This window comes from Copadichromis virginalis, linkage group LG2 (genome assembly GCF_057382275.1).
Source record: "Copadichromis virginalis isolate Kocher_CV1m ecotype Utaka linkage group LG2, C_Virginalis_male_GT1.1, whole genome shotgun sequence".
NCBI classification, from domain to species: domain Eukaryota; kingdom Metazoa; phylum Chordata; class Actinopteri; order Cichliformes; family Cichlidae; genus Copadichromis; species Copadichromis virginalis.
The window spans coordinates 14,724,901-14,739,727 of record NC_140619.1 but is presented as its reverse complement, the minus strand read 5'-3'; the positions used below and the strand labels follow the sequence as shown (position 1 = coordinate 14,739,727).

At 44.7% G+C, this 14,827-nt stretch overlaps 1 protein-coding gene across 1 annotated transcript; it reads left to right on the top strand.

Moving 5' to 3' along the window:
• Nucleotides 1-1,520: 1,520 nt before the first annotated feature.
• On the top strand, nucleotides 1,521-14,564 carry slc26a2 (solute carrier family 26 member 2). The gene is made up of 5 exons (XM_085471905.1): nucleotides 1,521-1,815; nucleotides 9,206-9,822; nucleotides 9,902-10,192; nucleotides 10,481-10,929; nucleotides 11,190-14,564. Exons 1-5 carry the CDS (start codon nucleotides 1,782-1,784, stop codon nucleotides 11,992-11,994), a joined length of 2,196 nt encoding a protein of 731 aa, XP_085328031.1. The 5' UTR covers nucleotides 1,521-1,781; the 3' UTR covers nucleotides 11,995-14,564.
• The last annotated feature ends 263 nt before the right edge of the window (nucleotides 14,565-14,827 follow it).

The following is a 14,827-nucleotide window of genomic DNA, read 5'->3' as shown; positions in this document are numbered from 1 at the left end:
GGTTCATGCATCCAACCAAAGGCCTCATAACACACTTCATGAGTCAGCCACACGCACATTTAAACTACCACTCAGCATCGACTGACCAACGCACATCATTTCAGAATAACTTTGCGAGGTTCAGTTTTCAGTTTGAGCCTTGAAGGACTGAATGTTCTCAAGTATTTTAGTGGAAAAAAAACTCTCAATCGTCTCTTTCAGTGTAACCACATTCCTCTGAAACGCACTCAGACGTCAGTGTGTCTCAGCATAAAGAAGCAGTGTACGTATGACCTGACACACCAGCAGCACACGTGCTGTGCCGGCACACGGAGTCCTCGGTGTGCTGCAGGACAGTTTAAGGTTAATGGGGACGCGAGACCAACGAAGACAGGCCGGACACAAACTATGTGAGTAAGTCTGAGCGTGCTCAGATACACAGATCACATGACCCGTGTGACATGCAGTGAGTGGAAAAGCTGGACAGTCAGGGACGTGTCTATCTTTCCATTTCTCTGATTTCTTATCAAATGTTCAAATTCACACGCGGTGTGCTGGAAAGGAGAAACAGGTCCCTGAATCACCTGCGTGTACTGCAGGGCGTGTATGCACGTGTGCCACTCGTTCTGTCTGAGAACACGTCAGCGAGCTGACGGCGGACGTGTGAGCTCTCTGAATGCTTTGTGTTGGGTATCATGTTTCCTCTCCGACCTCTGACTCTGGGGTGAAAATTTTGGGGGACATCATTTGTCTCCCCAAATTCTGCAGCTTTCACAGACAGCGAGTTTGAACTCTGAGTCTGCTTTAACTTTGCGATGCCCACCCAGTGTGGTCACGACACAACCCCCGTCAGCCTTACACAACTGAGGACAAAATGAAAAGAAAGAGCTGAACCAGGTTTGCTGTGAGTACAGTCATGATGACTGACAGATATCCGTGTGTTTGTAATAAAAGCATCCAGCTCTTCTGGCCTGACGACTGTAGGGTGATATTTTTCACTTATCCTTGGACTCCAGGCGATTAGCGCATGCCTCACACCCACAGACTGTAAATAACAATGCAAACTTCTTGAACTCATGCCAGATCAAATAGCTGTAAGAACCTGTAACAGGAGCTGTACTGCCCATCCCCACTTCTAGTGGGTTGAACCTGAGATTCTGCCGTGTTTGAATCCAGGAGGACACGACTGTAAGAAAGAGGAACAAATTTTTAGGAGCTTCAGTTCACAGACCAACGAGACAAACGAGGTGGATCAGAATACTTTAATATCAAAGGAAATTCATTTGTCATTATTAGGTAACAAAAAAACAAAAACTAAAAAAAACTTCCACTAGAAAACAGGGAAAAGGGGCGGAGTCTAGTGATGTGTCAGAACAGTCAATGGTCAGAACAGTAGGAACCTGTAGATGAGTGCAGGTGAAGAGGCACAAACATCATTTCTACATGTTTCTGAGGGAGTGAAGAACGTCCACACACAAGTGTTTCCAGGGTTCATTGTCCTGCTGGAGCTCCATCTCAGCCTTTGGTCGCTGACAGTTCACCTGGCCGTGCTTCGCCAGTATCCTGGCAAACACAGGTGTGAGTTTTGACCTTTTCTTTAAGAAAAGGTGAAGCTATTAGATCTGCTGCCCCCTCCTGATCGGGTCTCGGGACAGTCAGGCTCATCAGTAACTTTGCGCATGTACGCAGCTCGTGTGACGTAACACGCTCCGTTCCACGCCATCACGCACGGAGTTGCGGCGGGGCGGAAAACAGATCCGCTGCGGGATTGGAGCGGACGGTGAGCGGCAGGGACGGCTCATATGGACTCGGTACCGGCACCGGGATCCAGCTCAGGTGAGTCCCCGCGCGAGTGAACGCCGCCTTGCTCCCGGTGTGCTGCGGGTTCGCGTGCGTGCGGCAGCTCGCGCTCAGGTTTGTTCCTGTCCACGTTTACACTGTTTACAAAGGAGCCATTCACGCCGGTGTTCACACCGGCTCCCCTGAGCCCCCACGGGAAGTGACAAGCCTTTGAAAACGGCGTCCTCGTTTCACCGTGACGCTCAGTAACGTTCTGCTCATCACACAACACAGCGCGCCGCCGTACTTCGTGACGTCACCGCAGTAGTCCGCTCGTGCCACGCTCTCACACCGGCTGTCCAGGTGAGGCAGAGGCACGCGCGCACCTGGATCAGTCAGCGCAGGGAACACCGGGACCCTACGTGCCTGCGCGTGCACACCGGCAGCGTGCACCACCTGTAACCCGTTTAGCACATCACACCGTCAGATTCCGCTGCTGCTCACGGAGGGTGGAGGTGCTCAAAAGGCCTTCATCATGATGATGTTGGTGTTTTGTGTGAGTGAGTGAGAGAGAGTGTGAGAAGGAGTGTACTACGTTTACAAATCTTTGTGGGGACCAACATCCTGGGGACAAAGTGTCCGTCCTCACGAGTTTGAAGGTATTTTTGACACTCAACATGTGGTTTTAGTGTCATTGCTACAGTTGTTGTTACGGTTATAGTTAGGTTCAGACTCAGGGTTAGAGTAAGCGGCTGGGGAAAGCATTATGTCAACTAGATGTCCCCGCAAAGATACGAAAACACGAATGTGTGTGTGTGAGAGCGAGAGTGAGCATGTGTGTGGTGGGAAGCGGAGTAAGTTACCTCCATCATCACCAGTCAGAGGGCGATGGTTAATCATCGTGGTTCAATAATGTCACAAGATACAGATAACAATAAAAAAAGATAGTTAACCATTAAAAATAAAAGGGAGATAACGACTTAAAAAAAGAGAGATAACGACTAAAAAAATTAAATGGAGAGATAACAATTCAAAATAAAAGACAGATAACGACTAAAAAAATAATGATAAAAAAGAGCTAACGGTGAGAAATAAAAGAGAGATAATGATTACAAGTAAAAGGGAGATAATGATTATAAAAATAAATGAGAGATAACGCAAAATTTAGAGCAGCAGTGTCTGTAACATGCAGGAGGAATGGTCAACAGCCTGAAGGAGAGAATTCTTCAAATTGCAGATGAATATCCAACTGTGACAAACATTGTTCTGCATACAGGGTCAAATGATGTGTCCAAACAACAGTCGGAGGTTCTGAAACGGGACTTTACTAGATTACTAAATACTGTAAACTCTCTGAATGCAGCTGTATTCATCAGTGGACCTGTACCGCCCGTCAGAGGAGGAGACGAGAGATTCAGCAGGTTGTTTACACTGAATAAATGGCTTATATCAGCATGTGCTGACCACTCAGTGCATTTTATCAACAACTTTAATATTTTTTGGGAATGCAGGCATCTGTTTAACCCTTTAAGACCTACCATAGAACCAAGTCCGCCAGAGCTTATATTATATTTTTACATGCTGTGGAGCCATTTTTGGGAGCATTTCAAGTTGCTATACATCAATACAACAATTATAGCCCAGATTTTAGTAATATGTATTCATTAAGTGCATAGTAATCACATAAATTGCAAAAAAGTGCAATAAACTACAAAAAAATTTAAAATCGTTTTTGTTTTTTTAACATATATTTCTAGTTAGAGAAATTTAAGAGGCTTATCCCTCAAAACTGTAAATACAAAAAAGTTGCACAAAATAGTTTCCTACCACAGGAAATTTATTTTGAGTGTCTTCATAGTTTTATTTTTGAAATACACCAATTTTTATACACTGCAGGAAAAATGAAAATAAATATTATACTGCAAATTTGCAAAAAAGCAGCATATGCATCAAAATAAACTATTTCCAGCAGTGCAATATGAGTCCTAAGCATCCCAGAAACGACACAGAAAGTCATGAAGTCAAAGATAACTTTTAAAAAATCCAGTATAGGCCCTGACGCCCTGATGGTAAAAAAAAACTACATTTCCGCGAAAATGACATCACTTCCGGTTTCGGGCAGGTAATGGCGGACATGCAAAAGTTCGTGCTGACGTCTATTCCAACGTAGGAAGTGTTATGAACAGCTGATCGGATCGGCAAAGCCTGTTTCTGGAATATTATGTTTTTGTTGCTGTAAGCGCTTTTTATGCAGTTTTTGCAAAGCTTTATGTGGAAGGAAACTGTGACCGAGGACAAGCTGATGGCATAAGATGTAAGTACAACTCCTCCGGTTTCATATGCAAAAAAAATTATTGCGCTAGCTTACGTGGTTGCAGAGCTACCGGGATTTAAAAATAGTTATGCAAAACAGAGCGTGCCCGCTCCGACCGGCTCTAAAGGGTTAAAGCAAATGGATTTAATTTTAACAAGTCAGGGGTGAAACTGTTCACCTCCAACTTGTTTTATTCCATACGTCATCCATCTGTGCTTGGTGCCAAGGCTGAGATAAACGAGGAGTTATCTCATAAAGAGGAACAAACAGTACTCCAAGAACAGACAAAGTCCAGCAGAAACCTTGAGGAGGAGCTCCATTTGCCCCCACCCGGGAAGAGCCTCAGAAAGGAGAGACATCTGAGGGAAGAAGAGGGGTCCCTATTTGCCTCCAACTCTCTCAACAACACCAACGACCAGGACCAGGACCAGGGACCACGATCTTCCCCAGTCCCCCAAACCCCTGACAGACCATCACCCCCATCACCCTCCTCCCCCTCCCTTTCTCCCTCCTCCCCACACATAAAATTCACTGAGGAGATGATGGAGCGGGTCAATGCTGGGCTCAGATCTACCCCCCGGCCCAATCCCTTTTTGTCCCCCATAAACCCCCCACCAGAGCGGCCAAAGGTTCGCCATCGAGCCCCACCCTCAACAGAGCAATCGAAGTCACATTGCCCACCCTCGCCCCCCTTAGTTCCTCCTTACCACCTTCATGCCCTGTCTCCACAGTCTGATGTGTGATGTGTGGAGGGTCCGGGCTGTGGTGACTTTTCCCAGGAGAAGCTGGGACCCTGTTTACTAGAAGGTTTTAAAATTTCTGTACTTTTAGGTGACAGGAGACATGTGGCCTGGTCAAAACACAGAGAGCTGCACTCTAAAAGATCTTTAAATATAGTAAACATACCTTGTGTGCCACAGACTACTCCCAAACACAAGGGGACAAGTAATACCTCTAAAACACTTAAGTTGGCTTTATTAAACGTTAGATCTTTAGCTGGGAAAACATTTTTAATTAATGATTTAATCACTGAGCACAGCCTTGATTTTATGTTTTTAACTGAAACTTGGTTGGACCAAAGTAACAGTGGAGCTGTTCTCATCGAGACAACCCCTCCTAACTACAGTTTTATCAGTGAGGCCAGGGTGAGCAGGAGAGGAGGAGGGGTTGCTGTCTTATTTAATGAATCATTTCAATGTAAGCAGCTATCTCCTGGAAGTTTTCAGTCTTTTGAATATGTGGCTTTACAGCTGAAGGCCCCATCCAAAGTTGTGTTTCTTAATGTTTACAGGCCTCCCAAATACTGCACAGACTTTTTTAATGACCTCAGTGAACTGCTGTCTGTGATCTGTGTTGATTTTGACTGTGTAATTATTGCTGGGGATTTTAACATTCATGTGGACAACCCTCAGGACAAAGGGACTAAAGACCTGAGTAACACTCTGGGCAACTTTGGGCTGACTCAGCATGTAACAGAGGCCACACATAATAGAGGACACACTCTTGACCTACTGATCTCCAAGGGCCTGAGCATTTCAGAGGTTACTGTGTCTGATGTGGGCCTGTCTGATCATTACTGTGTTTTCTTTGAAAGTAAAATCTCAGCCCACATAAATATATCAACAGCAGTGATCACAAAACGGTGTATAACTGAACACAGTAGTGCAATTTTTAACCAGGTCTTCCCATTAACACCTGACCTGTCCAGAGGGTCAGTCAATGAGCTCGTCAATAGCTTCAATGCTAAAATGTTAAATGTAATGGACACTATTGCTCCCATTAAGGTGAAGGTTATCTCTGGAAGGAAAAAGTCTCCATGGAGAAACTCCACACTAGTGAAAAATGAAAAAAGAGAGTGTAGGAAAGCTGAGCGCAGATGGAGAAAAACAAAACCTCCAGGTTCATTATGACATCTATAAAGAGAAACTTCACAATTATAATTTACAACTCAGGAGTGCAAGGAGGTCCTACTTCTCTGATATCATCACTAAAAACAGCCATAATGCTCGGGTCTTATTTTCTACAGTTGACAGGCTAACAAACCCTCCTGTGTCAGTTGCAGCTGAACTTCATTCGACCATGGCCTGCAATGACTTTGCCAAATTCTTCACAGAAAAAATCCAAAAAATTAGACAAGCAATTGGTACATCAACAGCAGATCCAGAATATGTACTGTGCCCACCGAAAAACTGTTTAAACACCATGAAACAGTTTCACCCTATTAACAGCAAAGACCTGGAGGACATCTTAGGTAAACTGAACTCCTCCTCCTGCTGTTTATATGTCCTGCCAACAAGTTTTTTCAAAAAGGTCTCAAAGACTTTGGAGTCAGACCTGTTACAGATCGTCAACTTTTCTTTAATATCAGGCATGTTTCCAGAACCACTAAAAACTGCTGTAATAAAACCTATACTGAAAAAGGACAATCTTGACAAGACACAAATGAACAACTACAGGCCCATCTCAAATTTCCCACTCTTAAGTAAGATCATTGAAAAAGCAGTTTCTCAACAGCTCAATTACTTCTTAACCCTTGTATGGTGTTCGGGTCTGTGAGACCCGTGTTCAGTTTTTTTCAAAAGAAAAATTAAACAATTAATTATTTTTTCACGTGTAAATGTGTTGTGTCTTTCCACTCACTCCACTTGATTATAACTGATTTATTTATAACATTTTATATAAAAGAAAAACGAGAAGCACATTAATTCATAAATGTGATCTAACAAAGGTAAAGGGAAAAAATTAACCATGTTTGCTGTTCATATGTCTTGTAATTGGGATGAAGTAAACATCTGTTGAGTAATTTAACATAAAATTGTTTGATAGTGTTAATTTGGAAAGCCAAAACTCTAGCGGGTCCACCAGACCCATGAACACTGGCTGAGTAACAAAAATACGAACACCACACAAGGGTTAACACAGAATAACTGCTATGATGCCTTCCAGTCAGGTTTTAGACAGAACCACAGCACTGAAACCGCTCTGACCAAAGTGTTCAATGACATATGTCTGAATACAGACAGTGGAAAAATGTCAGTGTTAGTTTTACTGGATCTCAGTGCAGCATTTGATACAGTTGACCACAACATATTACTCAAACGACTGGAGAACTGGGCAGGTCTTTCAGGAACTGTACTAAACTGGTTCAAAACATACTTAGAAAACAGGAAATACTTTGTATCAATAGGTAACTTCACATCTGAGCAGACAAGTATGACATGTGGAGTTCCCCAAGGTTCCATCTTGGGACCCTTTCTGTTTAACATTTACATGCTCCCACTGGCACAGATTATAAAGAACAACAAAATAAACTACCACAGCTATGCAGATGACACACAAATATATATCACAATGTCACCAGGAGACCAGGCTCTTGGTAAATGCATTGAGGAAATTAATTACTGGCTGTGCCACAATTTTCTCCAGCCAAACAAAAACAAAACTGAGGTAATAGTCTTTGGCGCCAAAGAAAAATGATTACAGGTCACCAGAGAACTTCAATCTATACACCTAAAAACCACAAACCAGGCCAGAAATTTGGGTGTAGTGATGGATGCAGACCTAAACTTAGAAAAACACATTAAGACAATAACAAAGTCAGCTTACTATCACCTCAAGAATATTTCAAGGATAAAAGATCTGATGTCTCAACAGGACCTGGAAAAACTAGTCCATGCATTCATCTTTAGTAGGCTTGACTACTATAACAGCATCTTTACAGGTCTACCTAAAAAATCAGTCAGACAACTACAGCTCATTCAGAACTCTGCTGCTCGAGTCCTCACTAAGACCAAAAAAGTGGACCACATCAGTCCAGCTCTGAGGTCTTTACACTGGCTGCCTGTCCGTCAGATGATAGACTTTAAAGTTCTGATGCTGGTCTATAAAGCTCTGAATGGCTTAGGACCAAAATACATCAGTGACCTCCTGACCCAGTATGAACCTTCCAGATCCCTCAGGTCATCTGGATCTGGTCTTTTATCAGTTCCCAGAGTCAGAACCAGACACGGAGAAGCTGCATTCAGCTTTTATGCTCCTTATATCTGGAACAAACTCCCAGAAAGCCTCAGATCAGCTGAAACACTCAGTTTATTTAAATCCAGGTTGAAGACTCACCTATTCTCAGCTGCATTTGAATAAAGCACCAAATCCACACTTTTAAGCTTAAATTTCAAAACTTACATTTAACTACTGATTTTATCTATTGTTCTGATTTTATCTGTTTTGATTTTATATACTGTTTTGTTTGTTAATTAGTTTGTTTGTTTGCTTGTTTTAATCAATTTTAAATCATGCTTTTTATTTGTTTTTGTTTCTAATGTCTCTGTAAAGCACTTTGAATCACATTGTTGTTGAATTGTGCTATACAAATAAACTTGCCTTGCCTTGCTTCTGGGTTCGGGTGGCGTTTGGGTGGTGACCCTAAACTCTGCAGCTTTTACTTGGAGCTGTTGAACGTTGACCAGAGGCAGATGTATTGGGGCGTGGTGTTCAGTTTGAAGAAGGGCTGCGACTCACAAGGACTGAAAATGCAGAAGTGTTTTATCTGTGCTGTGATGCAACATCAGAGGCAGGAAATCAGCAGAAAGTCATAAACGCACACACACTGAGCTGATCTCAGTAACCTCTGACCTCACAGCTTGAACTGTGACCACATTCAGCACACACACATTATTAGAATAAGACATACTCTCAGGTAAAGGTACCGGTCGTATCTCAGGGATGTTGAAGTGTGCTTACACGGTGGGCTGGACCGGTGAAGCAGTCCTTCCTGTCTCAGTAATGACTGCACGTCTCATCCCTGACGCTTTCTTTTGGTAGCTCATTCGCCAAACTGTCCTAGATTAGCCCAAGGTTTCAATAAATCAGAAAATGTTTACCTATAACTGGCAGGCGGTGCTAGTTGCATGCTCTCTTTACACAGAATGCATCTTTAAAATCCTTGATGCTGGTTTCACCAACTGGTATTCCAGGAAAGTGCAGTCCAGCGTTTAGCTAACGTCAGTGGCTCACAGCTCCTGTGGCTTTTTAACAAGTCCATCAAATTCCCTGACCACTTCGGGGGGCTGTTACAGTCAGTGGTTTGAGGTGAAGCTGAGAAGAATAATGGCTTTTTTCTCAACCTGAACACAGATAAAGGCTCAGCCATGCTTCACGGGGAGGACAGCTGTACGGCAGTAGAAGATGGTGGTGAGGAGGACCAGCACCGGCCTCTTATCCTGGAAAGAATTGAGAAGGAAACGGGAAGAACCTGGAGAACGGTTTTGTCTCAGCGGCTCAGGAAGCACTGCTCCTGCACGCCAGAGAAGGCCAAATCCAGAATCCTCAGCTTCTTCCCGGTTCTCCAGTGGCTGCCGCGCTACAAGCTCAGGGACTGGATCCTGGGGGATGTTATGTCAGGAGTGATTGTTGGAATCCTATTGGTTCCCCAGTCCATAGCCTACTCCTTATTGGCCAACCAGGATCCCATATACGGCCTGTACACATCTTTCTTCGCTTCCATCATCTACGCCCTCCTGGGCACTTCCAGGCACATCTCGGTGGGGATTTTTGGAGTGCTCTGTCTGCTCATTGGCCAGGTGGTGGACAGGGAGTTGGCCCTGGCGGGATACCTCCCGGAGAGCAGCCTGAGTGGGAATGACAGCAGTGTCCCGTTGGCTGGAAATGACAGTGGTGTGGTGGGATGTGACCGGAGCTGCTACGCGATTGCCGTGGGGGCCACAGTTACCTTTACTGCTGGGATTTACCAGGTAAGTGTGCAGGGGCACATGTGGGCTTTAATGACTGAGCATAGAACGACACTACCTTACTTCTGCTCATCTCTTTCAGGTGCTAATGGGCCTTCTGCAGGTGGGCTTTGTGTCTGTCTACCTGTCGGACTCCCTCCTCAGCGGGTTTGCTACAGGAGCCTCCTTGACCATCCTGACGTCTCAGATCAAGTACCTGCTGGGCCTGAAGATCCCCCGTCCTCAGGGCTGGTTCACTCTGTTTAAGACATGGTACGGCCTGCTGAGCAACCTCGGGAACACCAATGTGTGTGACCTCATCACCAGTCTGGTGTGTTTGGCAGTACTCATACCTACGAAGGAGCTCAATGACCGCTTCAAGTCCAAGCTAAAGGTAAAAGTGTGGCGATATAACACTCCAGTAAAACTAAAATTAAACCTCCTTTTGGCACCGTCGGCCCTAAGGATGCTGTTGGTGGCTCACCTGGTCATTTTGTGAAATAAACTCAACTGTTGGTTTGTTTCCTTACCGAACACATTTCCCTTTGTAAATTTATTATTTATTTATTATTATTTGTATAATTTTCCTTATTATACAAATATTCATTCTATGAAAACAAAAAGCACCCTGTTTCTACCTGTGTGGTTTACTCTGTCCTCGCCCTCACCTGTCCTTCTCTAGGCTCCGATCCCATTCGAGCTCTTTGTGGTGATAATTGCCACCCTCGCATCTCACTTTGGCCATTTCAACACCGAATATGGGTCAGGTGTGGCTGGGGCCATCCCCACAGGCTTCCTCCCTCCTCAAATGCCCATGTGGTCTCTGATCCCCAACGTGGCCGTCGACGCCTTCTCCATCGCCATCGTGGGATTCGCCATCACCATCTCACTGTCGGAGATGTTCGCCAAGAAGCACGGCTACACGGTGGATGCCAACCAGGAGATGTATGCCATCGGGTTCTGCAATATCCTGCCATCGTTCTTCCACTGCTTCACCACCAGCGCCGCACTGACCAAAACCCTCGTCAAGGAGTCGACCGGGTGCCAGACGCAGCTGTCAGGGCTGATCAGTGCTCTCCTCCTGCTGCTGGTTCTTCTGGTGATCGCGCCGCTCTTCTATTCCCTCCAGAAGTAAGAAAAGCAGGACGTCAGTCTAACCTCTAAATGATTGCTAACTAGTCTTCTTGCAGACTGACCTCCTGATGAGGTCGTTCGAGTCTCGATCTTAAGTTTTAATCGGAGCAGCTTTTATGGCTTGTGCCGTCTTTACCCCATCACTCCTTCAGCTCTTCCATGCTGAGGACGTTGATGCAGGTAGAGGCCACAGCTGTGTGTAAGCTTCTGATAGGCTGCGGTGATCCTCACCTCTCTCCTCTCCTGTTTCTGCTCAGGTGTGTTCTTGCTGCCATCATCGTGGTGAACCTCCGCGGTGCTCTTCGAAAATTCACCGATATTCCCTGCATGTGGCATGCCAACCGCATCGACGCCTTCATCTGGCTGATCACCATGGCAACCTCAGCGCTGGTCAACACGGAGATGGGGCTTCTTGTGGGGGTTTTGGTGTCGGCTTTCTGTGTCCTGGGCCGAACTCAGCGGGTCCAGGTCCTGAAGCTCGGCCGGGCTATGACCAGGGAGCATTACGAAGATCTGGCGTCTTACAAAGGCCTCCAAACGCACCCCGACGTGGCCATCTTTAGATACGAAGCGCCAATCTACTATGCCAACCAGAGCCTGTTTAAAAAGTCTCTGTACAGGTGTGTAGGACTTGACCCTGTGAAGGAGAAGAGCCGCCGTGTCAAGTTCCAGAACAGCAAACTGCAGGAAGAGGCTGCCGGAGTCCCAACTAGCAAAACGGACGAGAAAGAGGCCGAAGCTCCTGCAGCCGTCACCCTGATGATGGACACAGCCTCCCGTTACTTACGCAGGATAGTGATCGACTGCAGCGCCATCTTGTTCCTGGACACTGCCGGAGTGAATGCTCTAAAGGAGGTCCGCAAGGATTACGGAGAGCTGGGGGTGGCGGTGGAGTTGGCTCAGTGTAAGACCTCTGTGCTGGACACGTTGGAACGAGGAGGATACTACTGCAACCAAAAAGGAGGCGACGCAGGAGAGAACCGCACGATCTTCTTCACTATCGAAGACGCCGTCCGCCACGTCGAAAGCCGCAGCACTCCTAACGGAGACTATAAGTCCTAAAGAGACAACACGTCTATGTTTACATGTCTGCAGCGTGTGGCTGCACAGATGTGCCTTTGTAACAGTTTTCTGAAGTCCTACCTTCATCTCAGGTTTCTGCATCCAGACAGGTGATCAATCACCACAGTGTGAACGTCCATGTACCGATAACTCACCTGTGGACTGTATAAGAAGAACCAGCCACCCACGAGGAAAGAATACCCAGACCCTACCTGACAGCTTGAGTCTGTGTCTAAGGCAGACTCAGCAAGTTTACATCTGCATAGTACAAGTGCTGCACAGTGTAAAATATGTGTTTTATACTGCACGTGGGAAATATGTGTTTCATAATGCACAGTACTGCACAGTGAGTACAAGTACTGCACAGTGTGAAGTTCAATTCAATTCAACTGTGCAGTTGGAAGTGTTCCCAACTGCACAGTACAAGTACTGCACTCTGTGTACAAGTACTGTACAGTGTGAAATATGTGTTTCATAATGCACAGTACTGCACAGTGTGTACAGCACAATGTGATATGTGTTTTATACTGCAGAGTACAAGTACTGCACTCTGTGTACAAGTACTGTACAGTATGACACTGGTCATGCCCTAGTGTTGTTTATAGAAACCAGAGCCGTATTCTGACTTAATTTTTAGATACTGAGTTGGAACGATGCACGTGCACATGTTCAGGATGACGACTGGGGTTAGGATTTAAAACAGGTGTAAATGATTTAGTATTTTTTTTTGTTGGTTTTTTTTACAAGGTATAAACTGGATTTTTTGCCACAATCAAAAACGATCGTAATCGTCTGCTGTTTCGTGTTTGGGTCCATCAGTCCAATCATGACTGACGCCTCAGGGCAGGAAGTTTGAAACACATGTAGAAAAAAGCAGCAGCTCTGCTGCTCTGAGGAGAGACATTGGAGGTATCTAAATGCTTTAGATTTTTAGATCAGAACCCTGCTGGATAAAAACATAGATTCTTCATATGTGCTTAATAAGAAGCAGCCATCCTGTGCCTGAACATGAATGTACGTGCAATGACCCGAGGAAGCATTTGTCTGTTAGCACTGATCACAGGTGTATGCATGTGCTTCCAGATCCTCTGACAGACGAATATTCCTCCGGTGAGGATGAGAGACTCTTCCTGTTTAACTGTTAGCTGCAGTCACATGACCTTGGCCTGTGCCTTCTTTCTGTGAATCGGGTAATGAATTAGGCAAAGTTCGAGTTGAAGAAAAACAAAAGTGCAGTGTGAGATTTCGAGGTTGCTGTGATGTTGATTCGTGGGGGTCAGAGATCATGGGTTGTGCCTTAGTTAACCTGACCCCCCCCCCCCACACACACACACGATGAACATAGCCTCCCGTTACTTACGCAGAGTAGTGATCGACTGCAGCGCCATCTTGTTCCTTGACACTGCCGGAGTGAATGCTCTAAAGGGGGTCCACAAGGATTACGGAGAGCTGGAGGTGGCGGTGGAGTTGGCTCAGTGTAAGACCTCCGTGCTGGACACGCTGGAACGAGGAGGATACTATTGCAACCAAAAAGGAGGCGACAACACACACACACACACACACACACACACACAGCAGAGAGGGGTTTTGATGTACTTTCTGTAGCTTTAATGAAACCTGCCTCAATAAACTTGGTAGCATTATTATTCATAGAGCACTTAATTATTAGAAAGGCTGAAGTTAGTTCTTAAGCAGATGTATTCTACAGTTTTTTATTATGAGAAAATTTTTTATGTATACGTGTTTCTGAGTATGTGCCTAAAGCTTATGCACTAAAATTTTGTACATGAGTTTTACTGTAAAGCAGCACAATCCTGGCAGCAGTTTTACTCTTTGCGCTTTTCAAAGCTGTTTTATTAACTTAAATATCCAAACTCTCCATCCTGCTTCCATCTCAAAGGGTTTAATCATGATAATCAGATAATTGAGCGGCTTATCTCAGCTGAGACCAGAAAAGTTTTTTTGCTCTAGACCTTTCAACCCTGCTTTGTTTAATGTATGTTCACAGCACCAACGTTAAGTTTTAATGCTTGAACCTTTTAACTAGCTGATCAGGGTAAGAACAGAAGTTTGTTCTCAATGCAAAAGTGTTGCTGAAATGGAGCGTGCTGATATGCAGTGATGGAAGATTTTAAACTGAGAAAATCTTTGTAGAGTTGTTTTTATACTGGGTGTATGTGACAGGACGTGGCGTTTCCAGCCTCTGTCCTTGCTAATTTAAAGCAGTAGTGGTATATATTTTATAGCTGTTTTTACAGAGAAAATCAAAAAGAATTATGGATTAGTTTTGCTGCAGAGTTGTAAAAGTTGATCACACAGCTGTTGATGGAGGTGAATATGCTCGGTGACGCGAGAGTTTCATGTCGTTCTCTCTGAATGCTTGCCCGAGCAGCTAAACACACACGCGGTGCTTTTAGAGAACAAAGTCCTCGCTTCTGTATCTAAATGTTAAACAGAAAAACATGACGTAAGCTCCCATTTATTCCAATCAGCTTATTTAAGTTTATTGTGTATCCTGGTATCAGAATGAAGCTGTGTTTTACTGGAAAATAAAATCCTGTCTGATTCCTCTCTTGTTTTTCTTCATTACTGCATTTACATAGCCAGCTCTTATTCTGTAACAGTGGTTTTCTGTGTGACGATTTCCTTCATTAAACCAAAGTTAATGCACTTGATGAGTCCAGATGAGAAAACAGAAGACCTGCAGTATAAAAAGCAGTTTTAAAGTGGAGGGAAAGTAAAGAGAGACTCGTTTGGTCTGTGGGGAGTTTCATGGTACTGAACAATAATTGTAGAAAAGATGGACGATGCCACAGCACTTCCTCCCATTGCA

Bases quoted from the DNA above. Each gene is read 5' to 3' on its own strand.
- slc26a2 (XM_085471905.1), top strand. From the start codon at position 1,782: ATGGACTCGGTACCGGCACCGGGATCCAGCTCAG. The intron at 10,193-10,480 runs GTAAAAGTGTGG...GTCCTTCTCTAG, and splicing joins GCTTCAAGTCCAAGCTAAAG to GCTCCGATCCCATTCGAGCT. The intron at 10,930-11,189 runs GTAAGAAAAGCA...GTTTCTGCTCAG, and splicing joins CTCTTCTATTCCCTCCAGAA to GTGTGTTCTTGCTGCCATCA.